This window comes from Chiloscyllium plagiosum, unplaced genomic scaffold (assembly GCF_037043375.1).
Source record: "Chiloscyllium plagiosum isolate Xiang-an unplaced genomic scaffold, Cpla_swu_hap1 HiC_scaffold_1, whole genome shotgun sequence".
NCBI lineage: Eukaryota > Metazoa > Chordata > Chondrichthyes > Orectolobiformes > Hemiscylliidae > Chiloscyllium > Chiloscyllium plagiosum.
Genome location: NW_028270139.1, coordinates 19191941 through 19218516, shown reverse-complemented (window position 1 = coordinate 19218516; position 26576 = coordinate 19191941). Strand labels below are relative to the sequence as shown.

General features: G+C 40.3%; 1 protein-coding gene and 1 long non-coding RNA gene across 3 annotated transcripts in view; one reads left to right on the top strand and one right to left on the bottom strand.

Moving 5' to 3' along the window:
* The window catches only part of klhl2 (kelch-like family member 2), a 148149-nt gene that overhangs the window by 43223 nt on the left and 78350 nt on the right, over positions 1-26576 (top strand). For both annotated transcript variants that reach the window (XM_043698470.2, XM_043698465.2), the window contains exons 4-5: positions 3076-3197; positions 17501-17663. In XM_043698470.2, coding sequence (XP_043554405.1) covers positions 3076-3197; positions 17501-17663 — 285 coding nt within the window. The remainder of the gene's footprint in view (positions 1-3075; positions 3198-17500; positions 17664-26576) is intronic.
* The window catches only part of LOC122553987 (uncharacterized), a 48550-nt gene continuing 29174 nt past the window's right edge, over positions 7201-26576 (bottom strand). The window contains exons 2-3 of the long non-coding RNA XR_006312899.2: positions 11423-11524; positions 7201-7511 (exon numbers count right to left, since the gene is read on the bottom strand). This is a non-coding gene — a long non-coding RNA (uncharacterized LOC122553987). The remainder of the gene's footprint in view (positions 7512-11422; positions 11525-26576) is intronic.

Genomic DNA, 26576 nt, shown 5'->3' with positions numbered 1-26576 from the left:
GGGGTGACATGGTGACTCAGTAGTTAGCACTGCTGCCTCGCAGCACCAAGGACCTGGATTTGATTCCAGCCTCTGGCGACTGTCTGTGTGGAGTTTGCACATTCTCCCCGTGTCTGCATGGGTTTCCTCCGGGTGCTCCGGTTTCCTCCCACAGTCCAAAGATGTGAATTGGCCATGCTAAATTGTCCATCGTGTTAGGTGCGTTAGTCAGAGGGAAATGGTCTAGGCTGGTTGCTCTTTAGAGGGTCGGTGTGGATTTGTTGGGCCGAAGGGCTTGTTTCCACACTGTAGGGAATCTAATCTCATATAAAAGTAGATTGATTCTAGAGTGGAGAGGTTGGCTTACGAGGAGAGACTGAGTAGACTGGGATTATATTCATTTCAATTTAGAGGAATGAGGGGGAATCTTATTTATTTCCTTCATAATTTTATACGTTTTTATGTTTCCACTGGCGGACGAAACTAGGACAAGAGTGCATAGCCTCAAAATTAGGGGGAGCAGATTTAGAACTGAATTGAGAAAAAATTTCTTCACCCAGAGGGTTGTGAATCAGTGGACTTCCCTGCCCAGTGAAGTAGTTGAGGCTTCCTCAGTAAATGTTTTTAAAGCTAAGAGAGAGAATTTTTGACCAGTAAATGAATTAGGGGTTCTGGAGAGAGGGCGGTTAAGTGGAGCTGAGACTGTGAAAAGATCAACGATGATCTTATTGAATGGTAGAGCAGGCTCGAAGGGCCAGGTGGTCTACCCCTGCTCCGAGTTCTTGTGTTCCTATGTTCTAAAAAGAAAGAGTCTTTATAAGAGTGAATTGGAATGGACTGGAATGAAAATTAGCAGCAAAAGTGGTGGAGGGACAGCGATGAACATTTAAGAACATAGTTTGTGGCTCACAACAAAGATGTACCCCAGTGAGAAATGGGATAAGCCAACAACGGTTAACCAGAGAAGTTAAGGATCGTGTGAAACTGTACGTTTTTTTCATTCAATGTGACAAAGACTGTGTTGTGACAAAGGATTTGGGGAGGTTTAAAAACTAACAAAGCTGAAAATGTGTTGCTGGAAAAACGCAGCAGGTCAGGCAGCATCCAGGGAACAGGAGAATCGACGTTTTGGGCATAAGCCCTTCTTCAGGAATGAGGAAAGTTTGTCCAGCAGGCTAAGATAAAAGGTAGGGAGGAGGGACTTGGGGGAGGGGCATCAGAAATGCGATAGGTCCCCAAGTCCCTCCTCCCTACCTTTTATCTTAGCCTGCTGGACAAACTTTCCTCATTCCTGAAGAAGGGCTTATGCCCGAAACGTCGATTCTCCTGTTCCCTGGATGCTGCCTGACCTGCTGCGTTTTTCCAGCAACACATTTTCAGCTCTGATCTCCAGCATCTGCAGAACTCACTTTCTCCTTTAAAAACTAACAAAAACAAAATGACCAAACAAATGATAATGGGAGAATATAAACTTTGAGGATAAACCTACAAATAATGTCACAATAGACCACAAAAGCTTTTTAAAAATATTTGGAGGTTCTTATGCATGAAACACAAAAACAACCTACTGACTTTAGATGCTGGTGATAGGGAAGAAAATGGACTGATGGCCTTTATGTCAAAGGGTAGAGAGTAGAAAAATAGGAAGGTTTTGCTAAATCTATACAAAACATTGCCTGGAGTAGACCATGGTAGACCGTGCCTGGAATACTGTGACCCATTTTGGTCCCAAAGAAGGCGTTTGGTATGCTTTCCTTTATTGGTCAGAGTATTGAGTACAGGAGTTGGGAGGTCAAGTTGCTGCTGTACAGGGTATTGGATCGGCCACTGTTGGAATATTGTGTGCAGTTCTGCTCTCCTTCCTATCGGAAAGATATTGTGAAACTTGAAAGGGTTCAGAAAAGCTTGACAAGGATGCTGCCAGGGTTGGAGGATTTGAGCTATAGGGAGAGGCTGAACAATCTGGGGCTGTTTTCCCCGGAGCGTTGGAGGCTGAGGGGTGACCTTTTATAGAGGTTTACAAAATCATGAGGGGCATGGATAGGATAAATAGACAAAGTCTTTTCCCTGGGGTCGGAGTCCAGAACTAGAGGGCATAGGTTTAGGGTGAGAGGGGAAAGATATAAAAGAGACGTAGGGGGCAACATTTTCACGCAGAGGGTGGTACGTATATGGAATGAGCTGCCAGAGGAAGTGGTGGAAGGTTGTTGCAACATTTAAAAGGCTGCTGGATCGATTATATGAATAGGAAGGGTTTGGAGGGTTTTGGGCTGGTTGCTGGCAGGTGGGACTAGATTGGGTTAGGATATCTGGTCGGCATGGACGGGTTGGACTGAAGGGTCTGTTTCCATGCTGTACATCTCTATGACTCTATGTTCTGGCATTGCAGGCAGCCCAGAAGAGCTCACTAGGTTGATCCTGGATATGGAGGGATTGGCTTCTGAGAAGAGATTGAGTAGGCTGAGTCTGTATTCCACGGAGTTTAGAGAATTTGAGGTGATGTTATTGAAACAAAAGATTCTTAGGGCCCTGACATGGAGAGGTTGTTTTGCCTTGAGAGATATTAGGACCAGAGTGCATAATCTCAGAGTAAGGTGGAGGCAATTAGAATCAAAACTAGAAGGAGTTTCATTTGAGGGTAGTGAAATTATGGAATTTTTTTCCTCCAAAGGCTGTTGGAGGCAGGATCATTAACTATATTCAAGACTGAACAAAATTAGTAAGGGAACCAAAGATTATCTGGAAAGGCAGGCAAGTGGAACAGAGGATCATCAGATCAGTTATGTTCCAATTGAATGGGTGAGCAGACTCGATGGGTTGAATGGGCTAACACAGATTTGTAGAAAGTGTGATCCTTAAGTGGAAGGAGACACGCTGTAGGAACCATGAGACTGAAAAGCTGTGTGAAGGTAGCAACAGAATGCCATTCAATATATGACTAAGTCTGAAAAGTTATGTATCGTGGTAGAGTAAAGGACATTTTAAAATGTTTAAAATTTTACTTAAACATAATTGCTATATATGCCCTATACATGCAAAGGTTTTCTAACATTGTGAGATGGAAAGATGGACATATGACATACTTTTGTTTTTCAGGTGAAATGAGCGAGAGCAAAGCAAAAAGAGTTCGCATAAAGGAAGTGGACAGCTGGACATTGAGCATTCTTGTGGATTATGTTTACACAGCTGAACTTCAGGTTACAGAAGAGAATGTACAGGTATTGTGTGAATAGGTCATGTTTAATACTAAACGGACAACCATTACAATGAGATTGCAGACCCTCATCTTTTCAGGACTTCGAAAGTAATTGCAGTCTAATAATAGTAAGGCCTGTGTAACTTTAAACCAATTTTCAGACTTGTGCTATTTGATAAGCCTTTTGTTTTAAGTTTTCTTTATGTATACGTATAAACATGTGCATGTAAGAGTCAAGATTAGAATAGTGCTAGAAAAGCACAGCAGGTCAGGCAGCATCCAAGGAGCAGGAAAATTTATGTTTCAGACAAAAGCCCCTCATCAGGAATCGCTTTTGCCCGCAATGTCGATTTTTCTTGCTCCTCGGATGCTACCTGACATGTGCTTTTCTAGCACCACTCTAATCTTAATTTTAAACTCCAGCATCTGCAGTACTCACTTTCGTCATGTGACTGTAAGAGTGTGTACAATAGTGTATTACTTAATTTGAAGAGATGGACAAATGAAGGTTGCGCCTTAATTAGGCTGCTATATTCAAATTCAAAAAGGCATGAGCTCAAATTCACGTGCTTTTGGAGTGGCTTGGGTCCAAACTATAATGTGCAAACTGTAAATCAATGCTAAATTATCTGATTTCAGTTGGTCAGTGCAGTTGTCAGCAGTTGCTTCTGTAGCAGAGAAATTAAAGAGTAGCCAGAGTTTATGTTCTGGTCCTATTGGGAAGTCTGGGTTGGGTGAATGGTTTAGCATTTCTGGATGTTATCACATGCAATCTTTTTGGTTGTAGCTTTTCCCACCACCTATGGTACCTTTCGTCTGTTAACCACCACCGCCAGTAAAGCACCCGTGTTTCCATATGTTCAGCTTTAAGGATGCGGTGAATGTTGGGACAGAACTGGCTTGGGCTCAGCTGTGACATAACCTGATAGTAAACCAGCTGATGGGGTGCTACACTCAGCTTCAGTATTTTGGTAAAGGGGAAAATGAGCTAAGCAGAGTGGAAAATTTATGCAGTTGGTACAAATCTAGATTTTGTCGGCTTGGGACATCCGCACGTAGGCATGTGGAAGCTTCCATCATCTTGGAGGATAATACTGCCTCAACCTTCCTCTTGTGTCCACATAAATATTTTTGTTAAATCATAGTTACTATAGTAATGACCAATTAAATTAATACGGTTTAATTACATTTTGAATAACTTTGATAATTTTAATTTACCAACATTGGGATCCTTTATAAAACAGCTAGTAAACATTTTATCTCTAAATAAATGTGCAAAGCTTTTGAAGAAAAAATAGAATGAAAAGGTTCTCTGCTTTCTCACTGCCCCTTCAAGGGATATACTGACTTGATCGACTAAAGCTTTTGATCGAGAGGATTGGAGGAAAGAAAAAAGAAATTGCAATCTCAATTCTCCCTCTAGATTTTTGCGGGTTCATAACATCATGGAGATTTAGGCTGTCATAAATGTTTTTTTTTGTAAACTACAAAGCAGCCTTTCTGCTGGTCCATTTAGCAGATCTCCTAACCCCTTCAAGTGTCCACTTCTTTTATGGTTCTAGCTGGTGAACCTGCTACAGATCCAAGCGAACGGATGCTCACCAGTCACAGTGGTGAACACCCGCTGGCTGGAATTGCAGTATAAGGAAGCAGTTAATTAGCTAATTGGTTTAAGGTTGCTTCTGCTGGGAAAGGTAATGATGTTGAGAGCTAGGGCCCTCTTGTGGTAATGTTTATGGTAGTGTCCCTACCTCTGGATTGGGAAGCTTGGGTTCCAATCTTGCCTGCTCCAGAGGTGTGTAATAACATCTCTGAACAGGTTGGTTAGACAAATAGGTTAAGTTTAAAAATAAATGAAGTTGAGTGCTGGTGCCCTTGCCTCTGAGTCAGAATTACATAATCCCTACAATGTGGAGGCAGGCCATTGAGCCCACACCAACCCTCCAAAGAGCATCCCACCTTGTCCCTTCCCTCTACCCTATCCCTGTAACCCTGCATTTCCTATGGCTAATCCACCTCATGTGCACATCTCTGGACAACTATGGGCAATTTAGTGTGACCTATCCACCTAACCTGCATATCTTTGGACTGTAGAGTGAATGGGAGCATCTGGAGGAAACCCACACAGACATGGGGAGAATGTGCACACTCCACACAGTCGCCACAGTGGAATCAAACCTGGGTCCCTGGCACTGTGAGGCAGCAGTACTAGCCACTGTGCCACCCCTTAAGTGGCCTGGGTTCAAGTCTCACCTATGGTGGTGATGTGTATTACAACTCTGAACAGGTTGTTTAGAAAATATCTGTAGTTGAGTGCTGTTGGACAAACAGATACCTTTTTATTTGATGGACAGTAATTTGGGGAATATCTCAATTTCTGCTGCCTGTCAAATAAGAATAGTCTTGGCAGGTAATCAAAAATTTCACTTGTGTTTATCAGTGTTGAGCTTCATCCTGGGAGATTTGGTGTATTTCAACAAATATACATGGTGTCCTCACAGCACACAGTCATTTTGTTTATCCCATCGCCCACTTTCACACTTGTTCTCATCAATTATTGCTCACTTCTCTCGGCATGTAAGTAAATCATCATTGAGTAATCAGAACTGCATGTGCTCCTTGATTAGGACATGGGATTTTGTTTGGCCACAACAGAAGCTCATCACTATAACAAACCTTAATTCCTGATCATTTACGACGTCTGGAATTGTCCTGTCAAGTGTTAGTATGAAGGAGAAAACTCTTTCTATTCTATCATTCTTTGGGTAGATTAGATTAGACTAGATTTCCTACAGTGTGGAAACGGGCCCTTCGGCCCAACCAGTCCACACTGACCCTGCGAAGAGTAACCCACCCAGACCCATTTCCCTCTGACTAATGCACCTAAAACTATGGGCAATTTAGCATGGCCAATTCACCTGACCACATCTTTGGATTGTGGGAGGAAACCGGAGCACCCTGAGGAAACTTGTGTAGACACGGGGAGAATGTGCAAACTCCACACAGAAGTACTTGACACAATGGCTGCGACTTGCAATTAATAATGGCAGTGAGGCTAGCAATTGTAGGAATCTGCAGACTGTAGTCAGAATTACACTGTCTCCTTTTTCTAGCTATAACAGAAGCTTTCTCATTTCCTTGACGGTGAAAAACATACAATGCTGTCAAGTTATAGTCATTACGGCACAGAAGGTAGCCATTTGCCATGTAATGCCTATGCCAGTATTGATGTACTTTTTGCTCCAGATTCCTACTAAACATCTCCGAGAAAGATGAGACTGGTGCATTCAGGAACAAATGAACTTTTAAAAGGCTGATAATTCCTATCACTTAACTTCTCTGGCCTTAAAAATGTTGTTTCTATCACTGTGTGAGGTTTCATTGCTTAATAAGTTGATCAATGTTGGAGATTTGAATAATGGTTTTTGCCTTTGTTTGCCTGTTGCTTTTATTTTTGTCAACCTCCTCTTTCTTTCCCAGTTGTTAATGTTCTCCTCTATTCATCCTTTTAAATTCCATTTACATTTTCTGCTTTATACTTCCCAGTTTAAACTCTGCATGGTTCAATGGATTCTTTAATCTCCTTGGTCAAGGAGCCTCTCTTAGCTTGTTTTGCTAACAGACTCAAGTGCATGGTTGAGATTCCAGATTAGAGAAATCTCTGCTGAAAAGTCTGAAGAAATTTTGTGGGCAGCTATCAGTGAGATAAACATTTGAGGCTTTTTCCTTCACTGACGACATAATCCAGGTAGTTATTTTGATCTAATTTCTAGGTAAGCTGACAAGAAAATAAAATGCAAAATTATATTTTTTTTTTTGAAGCATGTATTTGGGTTGAGGCTGTTGTTTGGAAGATTAGTCTTTATTGGCCAGCCTTACTTGCCCAAGAAGGCCATCATGGACCCCCTCGAGTTGCTGTGGATTAGCCATTTTGATGTTACTGAGTGAGTGGCTTGCTGAGTGCATATTGTCAACCATGTTGAAGTAATGTGTAAATCAGCCCAAATAAAGATGGCAACTTTCATTCCCTAAAGGGTTTTAATGAATTAGTTGGGGTTTTATGATAATTCAACAGTTTCACAATTTTATTGGAGACATTCTGAAGAGGGTCACTGGACCAGAGAAGTTAATGCTGCTTTCTCTCAGGAGATGTAGCGAGACCTGCTGAGTTTCTCCAGCTATTTTGGTTTTTGATTCAGATTTCCTGCACCTGCAGTTCTTTGCTTTTTGTTTCACCATTTTTTTTTTTACTAAAACCAGCTTGTTTTATTACTCCTGCGGTGAAGTTGGAATGTGTGCTTCCTGGAGTATTGGCCAGTCCTCAGGCGTACAAATTCTGCAAAAGAACCAAAAATTATTGCATAATCAATGATCATGCTAAATGGCTACACATGATTCTGAACTTTGCATAGATAATTTGAGAGAAACCATTAATGTGGCTATATGTATGTGCTTAAAAATATATTTTGCCCTTTCTGTCGCTTTTTAAAACTTGTCTTTTGTCATTCTTTTGAGTCGTCTTCTGCAGTACATGCCATTTTAGGAGATGTTCTGTGAATTGTACTCTGTCAATTGCATTGTGTCATGAGCTGCTGGGATAATCTTAACAGTCGCATTGATTTCACTTGGTTTTAATTTTCTTTCCTCCTCCCTGTGGCAAAATGTTTTTTCCCCAAAGTCTTGCAGCTAGCGTGAGACTAGCACAATGTCTGCAGTTGTAAATCCACATGCTACTACATCACAATAAATCATCATGTTGTTCCACCAAATTGATATTTCTTCCTGCATTTAAACAGCACTTTTATTTAATGTTTTGAGAGCTGCGAAATGTCTATTTTGAAGCTTCAATGAAAGGCTAGCTTGCTTAGGATAGGAATATGTTTTTAGGTCTTGTAGTCTAAATAATTAACTTCGAATAAGTTAATTGTACATTGCTAGAATAAACTGGGAATATTGGTCTGGATCAGCCACCTGACAGTGTTTTCACAACTCCAAGATAGAACCTGGCCAATATAATATGCAGTAAAGGGAAGAGGAAATTTAACCAAAAAAAAAAACATTCATTTGTCATAAAAGGGAAAAAAGGCTGCTATCAGTTTGTAAAATAGTAAGTGGTGGATGGTGCATATTAGGTACAAAGAGGTGGGCTGAGAGATGGGCAAGATTGGAGTACTTAATGAGTATAATACCAAAAGAATGGCAAACATTACCATATTTGTAGAAGCACAAATGATCACGTTTATGACCAGGGTGAGGGATGTATTGAAAAGGCTATCCATGCTTTGGTTGGATAAGTCACTCCATCTAGGTGGTTGGCTTCCCAGGTTGCTGAAGGATGGAGACGGTGGAAGGGCTTGCCATAATCTTCCAGTCTAGATTCAGGGGAGGTGGAAGAAAACTGGAGGTTTGCAAATGTGCCAGACAACTTTATTTGAAAGAAGGTGTGAGGGCATTTCTGTATAACTGCAGGCCGGTTGGTTTCAGATTAGTGGTGACTCAGGTTTTAGCAACAATAATGAGGAAAACAAAATCAACATGCATTTGGCTAGCTATGAATTAATCAAGGAAAGCCAACAGATTTGTGAAAGCCATGCACGTGTTATCTGACCTAATTGGAATTTTTGAAATAGTAGAGAAGGGTGAGAGGGAAATGAAAATTCTCTGAATTTTAATGAAGCGTTTCACAAAAACAGGTTATTTAACAAAATTTCAGGTTAATGGAATAAGGCCGTCAATGTCAGCTTAGTTAGAACATTGGCTTAAGGGCAGAATAGTTAGATGTGACATATAGTTATTGTCAGATGATGGAAGGTTGACAGTAGTGGTTCCTCAAGGTTTGGTGCTGGAGACCACTGTCTTTTGATGTACAGCTAACTTTGATGTTGGAATATAGAGTACAGTAATAATTTAAGATACCAAACTTCGAGGTATGGTGGACGGTAAGGATGATGTCAATTAGTTGCAACAGAGAATAAGACCATAGGGCATAGTAGCAGAAGTAGGCCATTTAATCCATTGAATCTGTTCCATCCTTCAATTAGTTGAAATTTTATTGCTGGAACAGCACAGCAGGTCAGGCAGCATCCAGGGAACAGGAGATTCGACGTTTCGGGCACAGGCCCTTCTTCAATTAGCTCATGGTTGATCTGATACTCCTCCGGTCCACTTTCCTGCCTTGTCCCCATGAACTTTTGATTCCCTTTATTGATTTAAAAATCAATCTAACTCCGCCTGGAATATATTTAATGACCCAACCTCCCCTTCTCTCTGCTGTAAAGAATTTCATAGATTCATGACTGAGAGGAGAAATTCCTATTTATCTGCCTCAAATGGATGATACCTTGCTCTGTGATTATGTTCTCTGGTCTTGAACACTCTTACAAGTGGCAACAGCATCTACCTAGACTGGCCCCCATGGATCTTGGTTCAATAAGATCACAGTTCACTCTTCTACACTTCCAAGAGCAAGGCTGTACCTACCCGGCCTGTTGTAAGACAATCCCTGCAGCCCAGCATTAACCTAGTGAATGTTCTCCAGACTGTCTCCAATGCCAAAATATCATCACTTTTTTAAAATTTTAGCAAGGTGGCCTCTTTACTCTCCATTCCCTCTGAAATGAGGGCCAACATTCTATTTGCCTTCCCTGTCACCTGCTGTACCTGGATGTTAGGTTTTTGTGATTAATGCACCAGACCTGTGATTCTCTCTGTGTTGCAGACTTTTACAATTAATAATATTTGGCTCCCCTTCTTCCTGCCAAAGTGCCTCTCAATTTACCACATAATATTCCATCTGTTATGTTTTTGCCCATTGTGTCAGTATCTCTCTGCTGACTCTGTCATCGTCACTGCTTGACTTTTTTTTTGCCATGCACCAACTTAGTTATAATACAAATATTTCCCTCATCCAAGTCATTAGTATGTATTGTAAATAACTGTGACCCCATCACTGATCCATGTCAACTGCACTGGGTACAGGTCGCCATCCTGAAAATGCCCTTTTTTCTCACCTGTTTGGCTTCAATTAGTTGGCCAAACCTCTATCTGTAGTACTGCAACACCAGAGCTCTTACTAAGTAGTGTGGTGTCTTATCAAATGGGTTTTGGAAATCCAAAGATCTTGCATCACTTGTTTCCCCTTTGTCTATCCTGCATGTTAAACTCATAAAAGAATTTGGATAAATTTGTCAGACATATATTTTATCCTTCATGACGCCACGCTGGCTCTATTTGATTATATTACATATTTCTAAATGCATCGATATGCTAGTGGTTGAGGTAGACAAGTGGGGATGAAATTTTATTCAGAGAAGAGTGAGGTGATGTATTTTGACAAGAGGAATGGGGCAGGCAATATTTATTACCTATGGTTCTAAAGAGTGGGGAAAGACCAAGGGATCTAGAGGTTCATTTGTGTGGATCTTTGAATGTGGATGTATTGAGAGAGTAGTTAGCAGAGATTTGGGATCTTGGGCTGCATCCATTGAGGAAAGTAGCCTTAGGTAAGCAGAGCTGGAAATGTGTTGCTGGAAAAGCGCAGCAGGTCAGGCAGCATCCAGGGAACAGGAGAATCGACGTTTCGGGCATAAGCCCTTCTTCAGGAAGGGCTTATGCCCGAAACGTCGATTCTCCTGTTCCCTGGATGCTACCTGACCTGCTGCGCTTTTCCAGCAACACATTTCCAGCTCTGATCTCCAGCATCTGCAGACCTCACTTTCTCCTCTTAGGTAAGCAGAGGGCTGACTGCCATTTGTGGAAACAATATACTAACAGGGACTGAAAATGTCTTCAGTTAGCTCAGTCACCCTGGTGGGGGGGTGGCATTAAGGTTGTCTCTGGCTTGACAGACCACCACCTGTCTCTCTCTTTCCCTGGCCTGTCTGAGGAGCCTTTACCTTTGTCTTCCTCATTCAGGTTTCCTCTTGCTCCTGCATCTTCTTGGCCAGCATAATGCCACTTTGGTGACTGAGATTTTGAAGGCCGCACCACACCACTTTTGTGTGGGACAGCCCATCTGGTTTATATTTCTGCATGGCAGTGTGTGACCATCCAGGAATCAGAACCTCCTTTTCAGAAGGTCTGTGGTCTGTTCTACATTGGCTCTCACTGAAGTGTGAGGAGTGCTGTGTATCTCCTGGCAGCTGTCTGACGATTTCAGAGGTACCATCAGATAAGGATGAAGAGGATATCCCTTGTTGCCTAGCAACCATTCTTGTGTGGGCTGAGGGTTTTCGAAAGAGGCTGTACCTGTGAGTAGTCCAGAATGTACAAGTCATGGCTATTCCCTGGATATTTAGCGCAGACCTGCTTTAGTTGGCTGTTGTGATCACCAACGATTTGAACATTAACCTGTTAGAGAAATTGAGATTAAGCAATACGTTACAGTGTGAACAGTACTGTGGATAGATATTGAGAGCACTCAAACAGTGTGAATATGCTGATTGCCTTGACATGCAGCACAAAGCAGTTAGGCTTCTGGCAGCATGCTGTGTGCTGCAACTCTATCCCCACTGTTTTGTTTTCTTAAGTTAACTGACTTGAATGTCGGACTCCGCAGTCCTGACTCTTGAGGTTTTCTGATGACTTGCAATCTCTCTGTGGTTGCACAACCCTTCACTGAAATGCTGAAGGCTTGGCTAATAAAGTACAGGTAGTTCTTTTGTAAAGCAAAAGTTGCTCACTTGTGCAACCCTGTGTTAATGAAAAATCAAGCTTTAGAAACAGCGCTTAGTGTTGGTGATGTAATCACATTAGAGCCAACACACATTTCAAAAGTTCACGCGTTGAAACAGTGTCCCCAGTTGGTCAATCGTGTTATAGTGAATTTGGGTTAATGAAACACACATTAGAGCAGAACGACCTGTACTTCTCTGTTTTTGTCTGAGAGGATAATGTTTTGGATAAGTAATATGGAAGTTTGAACCTATACTAGGTAGCTTGAATGTGAGAAGCTCTTCAGTGAACAGGACCATTTATCCATAAAGGAGGTCAATAACTCACTGCTATTAATCTCCTCACAACAGCAGGGTACATACCATACACCTTCCACACTTCAATTCTCTGCAATTCCACCATGCTAGATACCAAGGCCTTTGATAAGTGAATATTGTCACTAATGCTGTTTTTTAAACACATTCCATTTAAACAATTAGGTTTGTCTCTTAAGCTCTCCCTCAGAGCTTTCAAAGACTTCTGTAAATCATTCTGTAAACCTTTGATAACTCTTTATACTTCCAAATTACCCAGATTATTTTATTAGAAATACCTGTATAAACATGTTGAAAATACTCAGGCCTGGCAGCATCGGTGCCAAGAGAAACCATTAATATTGCAGCTCTCTGACCTTTTGTCAGAACTGGAAAACATGCATTAGAGATCTGACCCGTGCAAGCAAGTATAGCTACAGGAAAAGGCAAAAAGCAGGGAAAGTAAGATATATGTTAGGATGGAAGGTGGTAATGACTTAACTAACAGAACATTTGCTGACATAGTCAGAGGAAATATTTTTTAAAATGCTATTTTGATCTAAAGGCATTGAATCCTTATGTCCCAAAGATTGTAATTGAAAGGATGAAGTGCTGTTCTTTGAGATTTTGTTGAGTACCAACAGGAGGCCAAGGGCAAAGGAGGTCAGTGAAAGTGGGGAGTACAAGTAAAATTGTCTTGAACTTCAGGGACATGTTCATGGAGTGAATGGAGGCACTAAGCTAAATGATCACCTGAGATAAATTTGGTGTCCCTAATCTAGATTAGACAGTGTCATGGACAGTGAATACGGTTCACTAAATTGAAAGAAATGCAAGTCTGTCACTGTTTTACTTGGAAGGCATATTTGAGCCCTTGGAGGTCGTTGGAAAGGAGGAGATAAAAGGGCATATGTTGTATCTTCTCAGCTAAATGTGCAGGTGCTTTAGGGAAAGAGTGGTGTCTTGGGGCTAGTTGAGTGAACCAGGGTTTTGTGGAGAGGGCACACTGACTTTGGAATACAAATCCTTGGAAGAGGAAGGCTGGGAAAGTTATTTTGGGGAAAAGTCACATTGAAGCTGGATCGAGAACAGAATTGTGAAAAATGTACTGGATATTGTCATTGGTCCTGTCAACTACAATGTACGGCACTGTTTGATTAACTTTCTGATACAACTATCAGCTTCAGAGAGGAACTGAGTAGGATTGAATAAAGCATATTCTATATATCCCAAGAAAAGACAGGATCAATACAGGTTGCAATGGCACCACCTTTTATGTGGAGGGAAATTGGAAATAAAATAATTTTCTCGGTGTTCAGCTGAGGAGGGTCGTAGTGGATGCAACTAATTGGCCCTCCATTCAAATACATGAACAGTCTTTGGGCCATCATTAAGGGCAGGAAACCAAAGGTGGTGCAAGTCATCAAAAAAGTTGGGAGTATAGGTTGGAAGAACCTGAACAAAAGGAGAAGAAATGGAGTTGAGATTGGAGGAAATCAGTGTTGTACGGTAAAGGTGAGTTATAACAATGGATCTACCAGGTCAGTTTATGGATCTTGAGAATGAGGTAGAAGTGGGCAGTGCAAGCCTGTGGAACTGTGGTTGGGTAGTGATGTCGAGAGTTGATGTGGTCAATGACTGCCTTGGCATTTGTAGTCCATGGTGGAATTTTGGTCTGGAAAAGCAAGGATGAGATGATCAGAGAGTTGGTGTTAATCATTTGCTATGTGGAATATTTTATTTTCACTTGCGACAGCGCCATCTTTGTCAGTAGGTCTAATGACAAGGAAAATGTTGGATCTGAGAGAACGAGTGCTACATGTTCAGAGGAAAATTGGTTCGACTGTGAGAGAAATTGAGTTGGCTCATGTCACCATGCCAGCTCCTGATGAAATGCTGTCGAGATGTGGACAGAGGGGAGAGGATCCAGACAGAATAAGAGTTCTGAATGTGGGAGAAAAGGCAGATGAAGTTGGAGCTGAGGTAAGACTCCTGGCTAATGAAGCAATCACCTGAGGTGAAAGTGACAATAGAAGAGTTCAGCATTGTGCAAGAGTTTGAAATTCATTGTTATCGATGTTAAGGAAATAAAGCTGAGGCAATAAGTGAACCATTAGAGTGAATAGTGAAAACATTGCGAGGCGGTAAGGTTGAAAGAAACAGAGTAGGGATTCAGATGCTTCCATCATTTAACATGATCATGGCTGAACCTGTATCTCAATTCTGACATTGGCTCTCTCCTCAAGTCTTTTGACAACTATAGCTTTTAGACATCCATCTATTTCTGTTGTGACCTCCACAAACTTCTCTAGTAGAAAATTCCACTGATACAGCATTTTTTGGAGTGAAGGATTTCTCCTCATCTCAGACGGAAATGCACGACCACACATCCTTAGTGTCCCCTTTGTTTTAGAGCCCCTTGTCAGAGGGAACATAATTCCTGCGTCCAGTATGACCAGCACTGTCAGAATTATATACATTCTAGTAAAATTCCCACTCATTCTAAACAACTAATACAGGCCCATTTGACCTAATTTCCTCCGTCATATGACAAACTGCTACCCCATGAATAAATCTGGTGAACATTCTTCCTACTGTGGCAGGCGTATCTATTTATGGTGCCTCCTGTTTTTGTTTGACCAATTACATCTGCAGTGTTTTTTTTTAATTTGGCGTGTTGAAAGGCTGCTGACTAATTGTTGGATCTGTAAGGAACTTGAGTCCTGGTTGTCAATCAAGATTGATTCTGTTCTGAGGCAACTTTGCCCACCTGTGTGTTCAGGAATAGGATGTCTGACTAGGTTTTGCACTAATTGTAGTGTCCCATTTGCTGTCCTAAATGCGAGCAGTCATATCACAGATGCAAATTGAGGTTGATGTTCTGATTGATGTATCTTACTGTTGCACATAGTGGTGTCCTTAACTCATGAGCCAACTTACAGCTTGATTTAAATATTCCAGAGAATATTCTGTGCTGCTTGGTAAACTCAAATTCTAAAGTTCCACTGATAGGATATGGAAAAATTAAAGATCCATTAATTCTGACGTCAGATAACTTTAAGCAGCATTTATTACAATAATAAACAGCGGCAATGCGACTTCCTTGGGATGTTTAAAACAAAAATGGCCAATTTGAAGGTGAACTTTGCAAAATTCCCCTAACTTCATACCTCTCAATTAAAGTATAGTCCTGAGAGGAAGAGGAATGGTAAAAAGGTGAAAAATCATCCATGGCTTAATAAGGAAGTCTAGGATGACATAAAGGCAGTAACTCTGGCATTTCATTCTGCAACGTTAGTGGCACACTGGAGGGTTAGGAGAACTTGAAACATCAGCAAAGGGTTACTAAAGACAAAATCAAAATGAACAACAAAAGGAAACTAACTGAAAACCTAAGCACGGATACCAAAAGCTTTTATAAATATATATTTTAAAAAAAGAGGATGGTGAAAGTAAATGTTGGGGTTTTAGATTATAAAATAGGTGAGGTAATAATGGGAAACTCATATCGCGGAGGCATTAAACTGGTATTTTGTCTCGTTTTCGCAGTGGAATATAATGGTTTCTTCACAAAACTTCAGTTACTACTGAGGTTCGTGTTGAAATAGCTATAATGAGGGAGAAGGTATTAAGTGAACTGATGGGATTAAAGGCACACAAGGCCCCAGGGCCTGATGGCCTGCACTCTAGGGTATTAAAGAAGATGGCAGCACTAATAATTGATGCATTAGTTGTAATGTTCCAAAATTCCCCGGATTCTGAAAATGTACCAATGGATTGGAAATATTCAAGATAAAGATAGGCAAAAACTGGGCAACTATAGACTAGTTAGTTTGACCACTATAATGGGGAAGTTGCTTGTGTCCGTCATAAAGGAGGGGATAACTGAACACGTGGAAAAACAAAGCTCAATTCACCAGTGTCAGAATGGTTTCATGATCAGCAAGTTGTTTGACAAACTTTGTGTCCTTTGAACATGTAACCAGCAAGGTGGATATTGGAGATCCAGTGGATGTGGTACATCTAGACTTCCAGAAGGCTTTTGGCAGGTGCTGCATAAAAGGCGGATCCAGGAGGTGAGATCCCAGGGAATTAAAGGTAGAATATCGGCTTGGATAGAGGATTGGCTAGTTGACTGACAGAAAGCAGAGGGTCCGGATAAATGGATCCTTCTCTGGATAGCAAATTGTAACTGGGGGCTGCCACGGTGGTCATTTCTATGTAAATGATCTATAAGTAAGCACGGACTGTAACATAGCAAAATTTGTGGTTTATACTAAAATAGGTAGGAAAGAAGACAGTGATGAGAGAGAGAGAGAGAGAGAGTGTTTACAATAGACACTGATCGGCCAGGAGAATGGACCAGAATTTGGCAGATGGAGCTTAATGTGGATTAGTGAGAGGTTTTTTCTTTTGGCCGGAAACGTAAAAGGGCAAATTATTATTAAAATAGGAAGCAGCTTCAACCTGTGTCAGGGTAGAGGGATCTGGGTGTCTTTGTTTATGAATCATAGAAAGTAGGTATACAGGTGCAGCATATAGTAAGAAAGGCAAATAGAATCCTGGCATTTGTTGCAAAAGGACTGGATTGTAAAAGTAAAGAAGTGTTGTTATAATTACATAAAGCGTTGGTGATACCACATCTGGAATATTATGCCTAATTTTGGTCTCTTTACTTGAAGGATATGGTGACACTGAGGCAGTTCAGAAGAGGTTCACCACATTGATTCCAGGGATGAAAAGGCATATGAGGAGCGGTTGACTAGTTTGGGCTTGTACTCACTGGTGCTCAGAAGAATGAGGGGGATTCTGATTGAAGTGTATAAAATGTCAAAGGGGAAGTTGGACTTGGAACAGTTGTTTCCCCTGTGAAACAGTCTTGAACAAGAGGTCATGAATATAGAGTATGTTCAAAACTGAGATGAGCAGAAACTACTACTCTCTGCGGGCTGTGAATCTGCAGAACTCACTGCCCCAGAGTGCAGTGGAAGCAGAATCAACCAATAGATTCAAGAAAGAAATACATAGGTCTATGACGAAATGCGAAATAGAGTTATGGCGAGCAGAAAGGAGAGTGGAGTTGAGACCAGGATAAGATCAGTTATGATTATGTTAAATAGTAGAGCAGGTTTGAAGGGCTGAATTGCCTGCTCCTGCTAATAATTCCTATGTTTCTATATTCCTATAATGTAAACAAGCAAAAAGAAAAGTCTAGTTTAGATCTTTTAACTTGTATTTGTGCCATCTAATTATGGGATTCTTAGCATGTGATTTCTTCCTGTCAACATGTGCAGTAACTTTAATTGTTTGGATGTTGATGCCTTGTGACAGATTGAAATGTGTTGCCATTTTTTAACAGGTATTACTTCCAGCAGCAGGATTACTGCAGTTACAGGATGTGCGAAAGACCTGTTGTGATTTCCTAGAGTCCCAGCTTCATCCTTCTAATTGTTTAGGGATTCGAGCTTTTGCTGATATGCATGCCTGCACTGAACTCTTGAACCAAGCCAACAAGTATGCAGGCAAGTACTGTTCAAAACAGCTCAATGTCTTTTAAACCAACTAAATAGTCAAGAATTAATGTAATATGCATCATTTAGGTAACTTGTTGAATTTATTTTATGTATGTACTACATATTAGAGAATACTAGACTACATATTGATGCAGAAACCCAAAATTTGTATTTGCCTGGTCAGCTTGATGAAATGACTGCAAGAACTTGAAAACTGCACACGCACAAATTTTCCTAGTTGTTAGGAATAGTTGCAGGATTGATTGTTATCTTCTATTGCCTATTCCAGATGCACAAAATTGAACAGGTTGAGACATTTTGTTGTAGAATAGACAAGTCTTAGAGCTTACCCTGATGAGATATACACAGTTATGATTGACTTGGACAGTTTTGACTCGAGAGAGTTTTCACATGTTGGATGACTTAAAGCAAGAGTTTATAAAATGTAATAACAGAAAATACTGAGGATACTCTGCCTGTCTCGTGGCATCTTTGGAGAGAGAAACAGTAGGGATGATTTTTTTTAAAAGAAGTACCAGTTTAAACTATTACGGTTATATTTATTATCCATTTAAACATTAACAGGTGTGGTTACTAGTCTATGGAGAGGAAAAGATGAACTTTTGAAGCTGTTTCAGTTTTAATAATATCAATTTAATATTAATTTATACAGATTATTCAGTACTTTATTTTGTAATTCAAGATGGTGCCAGAATGTGGTGACAATATCCACTTTTCACTGTAGCTGGGTACAAGTAACAATATGTCAAATAAATCTAAAATAAATAAATCTATTTAAAACAAAATGCCAATACTTTTTTCAGCTTTGCATTTTAAATTATACTCAGTAATGACAAAAACTCATAAATCTACAGGATAACTGTCACAACAGTTTGCATAATATCCTCAAACATTACTCATGCTTTTCCCAAAAAACTCACTTGCCTACAACATTTTTAAAAATATTTTAAATGTTAGATACACTGCATTACCAAAAAGGTCAACACCTATCGATTAGCCATTTACTATTTTACAACCCTAAGAAACAAGGATTAATGTTTTGAGTCCGACGTGACTCTACTTCTGTAGACCAGCTTAGTTTCTGCGGTACATCGTGTTTTTACTTCAGATCTCCCATACCCTTAGTATGTTGCTTCTATGCTGCAACATAGAAGTTGATAACGAATACATCCAGTAGGGAAATGAGGAGGTGTTTTTTTTTCAGAAAGTAGTTACAATGTGAAACATGATACTGCATAGAGATTGAGGCACATTGCTTAGGTGCTTTAGAAGGAAACTGGATAAGTTCATGAGAGAAAAAGGAGTTGAAAAGATGTGCTGAAGGATAAATGAGGTAATTGGGGTGATAAGGGATTAATTTGGATTATTTAAAAAAACCCCACAGAATATTGGTTCTGAATGGCCTAGCGTGCTGTATCTCCCTTGATTTGGAGATGCTGGTGTTGGACTGGGGTGTACAAAGTTGAAAATCTCTCAACCCCAGGTTATAGTCCAATAGGTAAACCTATTAGACTATAACCTGGTATTGTATGATTTTTAACTTTGCATCTCCCTTGTGAATCTGGGCTGTTGGAACAGATTTACTTGATCATAACCAGGGCCCAGCCTTTTCTCATTTGTCTTCTGTTTAGAGTCCAGTGATCCTCCTTCATAAATTGTGAAGAAGAGACCCTGGACATGAACCATTAACTCTGTTTTCTCTTGTCAGACGCTACCAGACCTGCTGAGCTTTGCCAGCAATTACTTCCATTTTTGTTTGTTTCTGATCTTTAGCATTGGAGTTCTTTGTTTTATTTTCTCATCTGGTGTTCACATTAAGACATTTTATAGTTTGGGCCCCTGATTTGGAGCAGGGGATGTGCAAAGTCAGTTGTACCAATCCAGCTTGTCCTAGCTGAAATAAGTAACATTAAAGATATTAATTACAATTTACTGTCATGCCAGATTCGTTAAAGGTGTCTAAATATTATGTTAATTAATAGTCCATTTCTAAATCATCCTCCCAAAAAAGTGTTTTTGTCCTCAAAAGCTCAGAAGGCCTTTCTAGTTTTCAAATTCTGTAACTGTCTGAATAAAATTTGCAATATTTTACAAATAAAAATTAATCTAGTTGCCTTCTTCCAAGTTATTTAGCAATATTTGGCAATCCATGTAAGATTCTGTAAATCTGTTTTTTAGATTAGAATCAGTCTGACCATTGTGGCACAGACAGTCTCACATAGGGAAGCTCACACCTTCGATATGTTATCTGGGCCAACATGACACCAATTGTTGAAGTTCACTTGAGAATGTAACTTTTTAAAAAAATGTTTTGCGATTTTCATAGGAAAGAACTGAAACTAACATGGTCATTCTAACAGATGAGAGACTTAACAAACATCCCAGGTCTCTTTCAATATATAATTTCAGTTACACCACACTGTAAACTTTTTGTACGTTGCAATCTTATACTCCACAACCACCTGATGAAGGAGCAGCGCTTCCAAATAAACCTGTTGGACTCTCACCCTGATGTTGTGATTTTTAACTTTGTACACCCCAGTCCAACACTGGCATCTCCAAATCATGTCTTAGACTTGGCGTCTTTAGCATGGTTGGAGACTGTGATTAATAATGTGTATATTTGTTGCCATGTAGGCTTACTGGGTTACAGCTTGAAAGCTGCGGAGTACCACAGTATGCTTCAACTTATTTCGTTCAAAGTTAATTATTCAAATTTATATAATTCTCCATAAGTAAAATTACTTTAGAGTGTAAAGCACTTTAGAGTGTAAGTGTGATTTATTTGCTGAATTGATAAATTGATTGCAATTTTTCCTTTGGCATCCGCAATGAGATTTGTGTCAATCTAATCAATTATGCATGAATGCTAACTTAGGGGGGGGGGAGGAGAAGAAGAGAGAGAGAGAGAGAGAGAGAGAATTTGATAGTATTCACGAGCAATTTTATTTTAACAATTTCTTGATTGAAAGAGTTCAACATGATTTTTGTTTGTTTCTAGAACTTGGCTTAAAATCCAGCCAGGCCAGTATTCTGTTTATCAAGGCCAACTTCTAGGTTACAAGAATCTATTAAGTAGCATAGTTGCTTAGCTTAACATTAGTCATGGTTTTAACTGAATAGTTTCCCATATTGTTTGGTTGAGGAAATAGCAAGAAGTTAAGAGGATGGTGTCCATGGTGATATCTTGCAGCGAGGGTGTCCAGTCTTTTTGACCAAGATTAAAACGCAATTTTCTGTGTAGGAACTGTAAAGGATAAAGAAATTTGGAGGGGGGGACGTACTGCTGTGATGTGCTGTGAATATTTTCATCTTTTAAAAATACATTTATGTTGACATTTTTTTATGTAACATGAAAATACGTCAACTCTTAATTACTTATGTTACACTTTTGAACAAACAAACTAAATGATTTTTGTAAACCTTTTTGGAATGAGTGGAGGATACAGAAAATGTTTAGTATTCTGGGTGCAAACTGAGAATTGAAATAAAAACAAAGGTTTAAAAGTTTTTTTTTTAAAATCTACTCTTTTTGATATTGCAATAAACAGGTAAAATGTAATTTTATTTCCTTTTTGTGAATCAACGGTTGATTCTGAAAACCTTTGTAAATCTGGACAGATATCTTGGAATTAATGAAAAATGTTTGAAGGTACTGATTGTTCTGGAGCAGCCATGAAACAGAGTTCTCTATTGATGTTGATTTTCTCCTCTCTGTCCCCTTAGCAACCAGTAAATATTGCAGAAAGAGCTTACGTAATGCCTTTTTTAGTTGCATTCTCCATTTTTCAGCTGCTTGCAAATTACATTCTAGCAAATTAATAGTCCTCTGCTGATTTTGAGTGGGTTGGTTTATTTACTATGCAACCAGCTAACAATTATAATTTTTACATTTCTCTTCACACATTTTGGTGCCTGCTGATTGTTGTCTTTACAAATGGTGTTTTCAGAGCCACACTATTGTCTGTTTAATATTACCACTGCACATGATTTGTTTTTTTAAAAATAGTGAGCTATCTAACCTGCTCAGTTTATTCATGTTAAAATTTTATTGGGAAGAGCCAAATGTTTGTAATGCATGAATCTGTTTCCTTCTATATATATGTTTTAATGAGGCAGGCATATCTCCAGTCAATGCATATTGCAATTACCCATCTGACCCCTTTTGTGTAAGAGTAAATACTTGAATAAAATTCATTCTGACTGAAGACACATTCAATATTCAGCCACTGTATTTCATACAGATCAACATTTTGGTGTTTTGTGAATGTTTACATTCAGGCAACCAACTTTGCCATTATATTTATGACAAACAGTTATTTACATGGTTTCTATTTTACAGCTTTAAAATAAAGCTATAAATTCAAAAAAAGTTTTAATGTCAACATTTTTTGTGAAATGAGAATAAGTCATCTCTTAAATACTTGTGCTGCACTTTAGCAAAGAATTTTTTAGCTGTGGGGAGACAGGAAATATTCAGGATCCTGGATGGGCTACAGGAACGGGCAAATTACCAAGGTATTAAAGGAACAATATTCAAAATTAATGTGCAGCAGCCTAACTTAATATTTTAAACATGGAGATGTTCATGAATACATTATCCTTAATTGACGACTGTGTCATCAATACCAGTAGGCAATGACCCATAAACTAAACTGGCTCTATGGGAATGAAAATTGACTGTGCTTTCCTTTATTGATCAGAGCATTGAGTATAGGAGTTGGGAGGTTATGTTGTGGCTGTACAAGATATTGGTTAGACCACTTTTGGGATATTGTGTGCAATTCTGATCTCTCCCTCCTTTAGGAAGGATGTTATGAAACTTGAAAGGGTTCAGAAAAGTACAGCACGGTACAGGTCCTTCGGCCCACGATGTTGTGTCTAGCATTTATCTTAATCTAAGTTCGACCTAACCTACATACTCCTCAATTTACTGCCATCTATTTGCTTATCCAGCAGTCGCTTAAATGTCCCTAATGTCTCTGACTCTACTACCAACGCTGGCAGTGCATTCCATGCACCCACCACTCTCTGCGTAAAGAACTAACTTCTGACATCTCCCCTATACCTTCCTTCAGTCACCTTAAAATCATGACCCTCTCATGACAGCCATTTCTGTCCCGGGGAAATGTTTCTGGCTATCCACTCTATCATTACCTTGTACACCTCTATCAAGTCATCTCTCTCCTTCTCCCCAGTGTGAAAAGCCCTACCTCACTCAATCCAGGCAGCGTCCTGGTAAATCTCCTCTGCACCCTCTTGAAAGCATCTGTATCCTTTCTATAATGAGACGACCAAACTGGACACAATATTCCAAGTGTGGTCTAACCAGGTTTTATAGAGCTGCAGCAAAACGTTGCGGCTCTTAAAGTCAATCCCCTTGTTAGTGAAAGCCAAAACACTATATGCCGCCTTAACAACTCCATCAACTTGGGTGGCAACTTTGAGGGTTCTATATATGTGGACCCCAAGATCCTGCTGTTCCTTCATACTGCCGAGATTCCTATCTGTAACCCTGTATTCAGTATTCAAATTTGACCTTCCAAAATGAATCATTTTGCATTTAGCCAGGTTGAATTCCATGTGCCACTTCTCAGCCCAGGTCTGTATCCTGTCAATGTCTAGTTGTAGTCTGCAACAGCCCTCGACACTATCTACATCATCGTTGGCAAACTTACTAACGCACCGTTACACTTCTTCATCCAACTCATTTATGAAAACTACAAAGAGCAGAGGCCCAAGAACAGATCCCTGCGGGACACCACTGGTCTCTGACCTCCAGGCGGAATACTTTCCATTTGCTACCACTCACTGTCGTCTTTTGGCCAGCCAATTCTGTATCCAGACACCCAAATTTCCCTGCATCCCATACCTCCTAACTTTCTGACTAAGCCTACTGTGGAGAACCTTATAAAATGCCTTACTGAAGCCTATCTCCACCACATCCACTGCTCGATCTTCATCAACTTGTCTCGTCACATCCTCAAAGAACTCCAGGATTGTGAGGCATGACCTGCCCCTCATAAAGCCATGCTGACTATCTTTTTAATTAAACTGTTTTTCCAAATAGTAATAAATCCTATCTCTCAGATTCCTTTCCAGTACCTTGCTTACTACAAGTCTGTAATTCCCAGGGATTTCTCTGTTTCCTTTCTTGAACAGAGGAACAACATTCACCTCACTACAATCATCCGGTACTACTCCCATGGAGAGTGAGGATACAGAGATCATCACCAGAGGCACAGCAATCTCATTCCTCACTTCCCGTAGTAACCTTGGATATATCTGGTCCGGCCCAGAGGACTTATCTATCTTGATGTTTTCCAAAATTTCTAGCACATCCGCTTTCTTAATATCAGTCTGTTCCAACCAATTAGCCTGGGCCACGGTGTTCTCACTATCAACAAAGTCCCTCTCTCTAGTGAATACAGAAGCAAAGAACTCATTAAAGGCCTCCCCGACCTCTTCACACCCCAGGCACAAGTTCCCTCCACTAATCCTGATTGGTCCTTCCCTCTCTCTGATCATCTCTTATTCCTCATGTAAATATAGAGTGCCTTTGGATTTCCCTAATCCTTTTTGCCAAGGCTTTTTCGTGCCCCCTCCTAGTTCTCAGTTCATTTTTGAGTTGTTTCCTAGCTATCCTGTAGTCCTCTAAAGCTTGCCAGACTCTTGCTTCCTTCTTCCTCTTGACAAGAAGCTCCTCTTCTCTTGTCATCCAAGGCTCCTTCACCTTAGCATTCCTTGCCTGTTTGAGTGGGACAAAGTTATCTAACTCTCTCCACAAGTGCTCCTTAAACAGTCTCCACATTTCAGTTGTGCATTTCCTATAGAACAATTGTTCCCAATTTATACTCCACAGCTCCTGTCTAATAGCAATATAACTTTCCCTCCCCCAATTTCCAAAGATGTTGCCAGGCATGGAGGGTTTGAGCCATAGGGAGAGGCAGAATAGGCTAGGGCTGTTCTCCCTGGAACATGGATGCTGAGGGCCAACCTGATAGATGTTTATAAAATCAGGAGGGGCATGAATACGGTAAAATAGGTAAGGTCTTTTCCTTTGGGTTGGGGGAGTCCAGAACTAGAGGGCATAGGTTTGGGTGAGGGGGGAAAGATTTAAAAGGGAATTAAGGGGCAACTTTTTCATGCAGAGAGTGGTGTATGTATGGAATGAGCTGCCAGAGGAAGTGATGGAGACTGGTACAATTACAATATTTAAAAGGCATTTGGATGGGTACATGACTAAGAATGGTTTAGAGGGATATGGGCCAAGTGCTGGGAAATGGGACTAGATTAATTTAGGGTATCTGGTCGGCATGGACAAGTTAGACTGTTCCATGCTGTACATCTCTATGACTCTAATTTTCTGAAAATGTGTGTGTTGCCAAGCTAAGATGGCCACTACATTTGCAAGTAGTGTCAATGATGTCAGCAAAAATAATCTTTTCAAATATTCTGAAGTAATGAGGCCATAAACAGATTTTGTGTATTTCAAACAATTCCTTCCATGGATTCTAGTTCTGACCTTTTGAGTGCTAGAAGCTTGCAAACAAGGAGCAATTTTCAACTATCTCCTGAGAGTGAAAAAGGCAAGTTCTAATACAAGAAATGACCTAGATCCACTAAATCAGCTATTGAACTGAAAGCTGACCAGCATTACAGATGACATCATGTCACTGTTGCCATAAAGACCACGTCTTTTTGTTTGTGTTTCTTAATAGTGCACTGAAATGAGAAAAAGAGCTGTTTTAAAACAATGGATTGCAAAGACTGCTGCATGTTTCTGAAAGAAAATAATGCCACTCATTGCAAACACCATTTACATAGTTGCTGTTTTAAGGAGTGGTGGGATAAGGTTACAGAAGAACTGGAGCAGAAGGCTTGTGTACAGATAGAACTTTGGTTGTTGGCAGCAAGTGACCGATGGATTTGTTGAGTAGTGACCAGTTATGAATGAGAGAGGTCTTCTGCTTATGAACAATTAAATGGTGTATGGGAGAAGGATTCACATTTTTGGTTTGTTGGAAGCTGTTTTGGGGTAGAAGTGACCTGTACAAGAAGGACGGATTGCACCTAAATTGGAAGGGGACTAATATACTGGCAGGTAGATTGGCTAGAGCTGCTTGGGAGGATTTAAACTAGTAACTAGTAAAGTGGGGGGGTGGGGTGGGGGAGATAGTGAGGAAAGAGATCAATCTGAGACTGCTACAGTTGAGAACAGAAGTGAGTCAAACAGTCAGGGCAGGCAGGGACAAGGTAGGACTAATAAATTAAACTGCATTTATTTCAGTGCAAGGGGCCTAACAGGGAAGGCAGATGAACTCAGGGCATGGTTAGGAACATGGGACTGCGATATCATAGCAATTATGGAAACATGGCTCAGGGATGGGCAGGACTGGCAGCTTAATGTTCCAGGATACAAATGCTACAGGAAGGATAGAAAGGGAGGCAAGAGAGGAGGGGGAGTGGCATTTTTGATCAGGGAGAGCATTACAGTTGTGCTGAGGGAGGATATTCCCGGAAATACATCCAGGGAAGTTATTTGGGTGGAACTGAGAAATAAGAAAGGGATGATCACCTTATTGGGATTGTATTATAGACCCACTAATAGTCATAGGGAAACAAACTTGTAAGGAGATCTCAGTTATCTGTAAGAATAATAGGGTGGTTATGGTAGGGGATTTTAACTTTGCAAACATAGACTGGGACTGCCATAGTGTTAAGGGTTTAGATGGAGGAGAATTTGTTAAGTGTGTACAAGAGCATTTTCTGATTCAGTATGTGGATGTACCTACTAGAGAAGGTGCAAAACTTGACCTGCTCTTGGGAAACAAGGCAGGGCAAGTGACTGAGGTGTCAGTGGGGGAGCACTTTGGGGCCAGTGACCATAATTCTATTAGT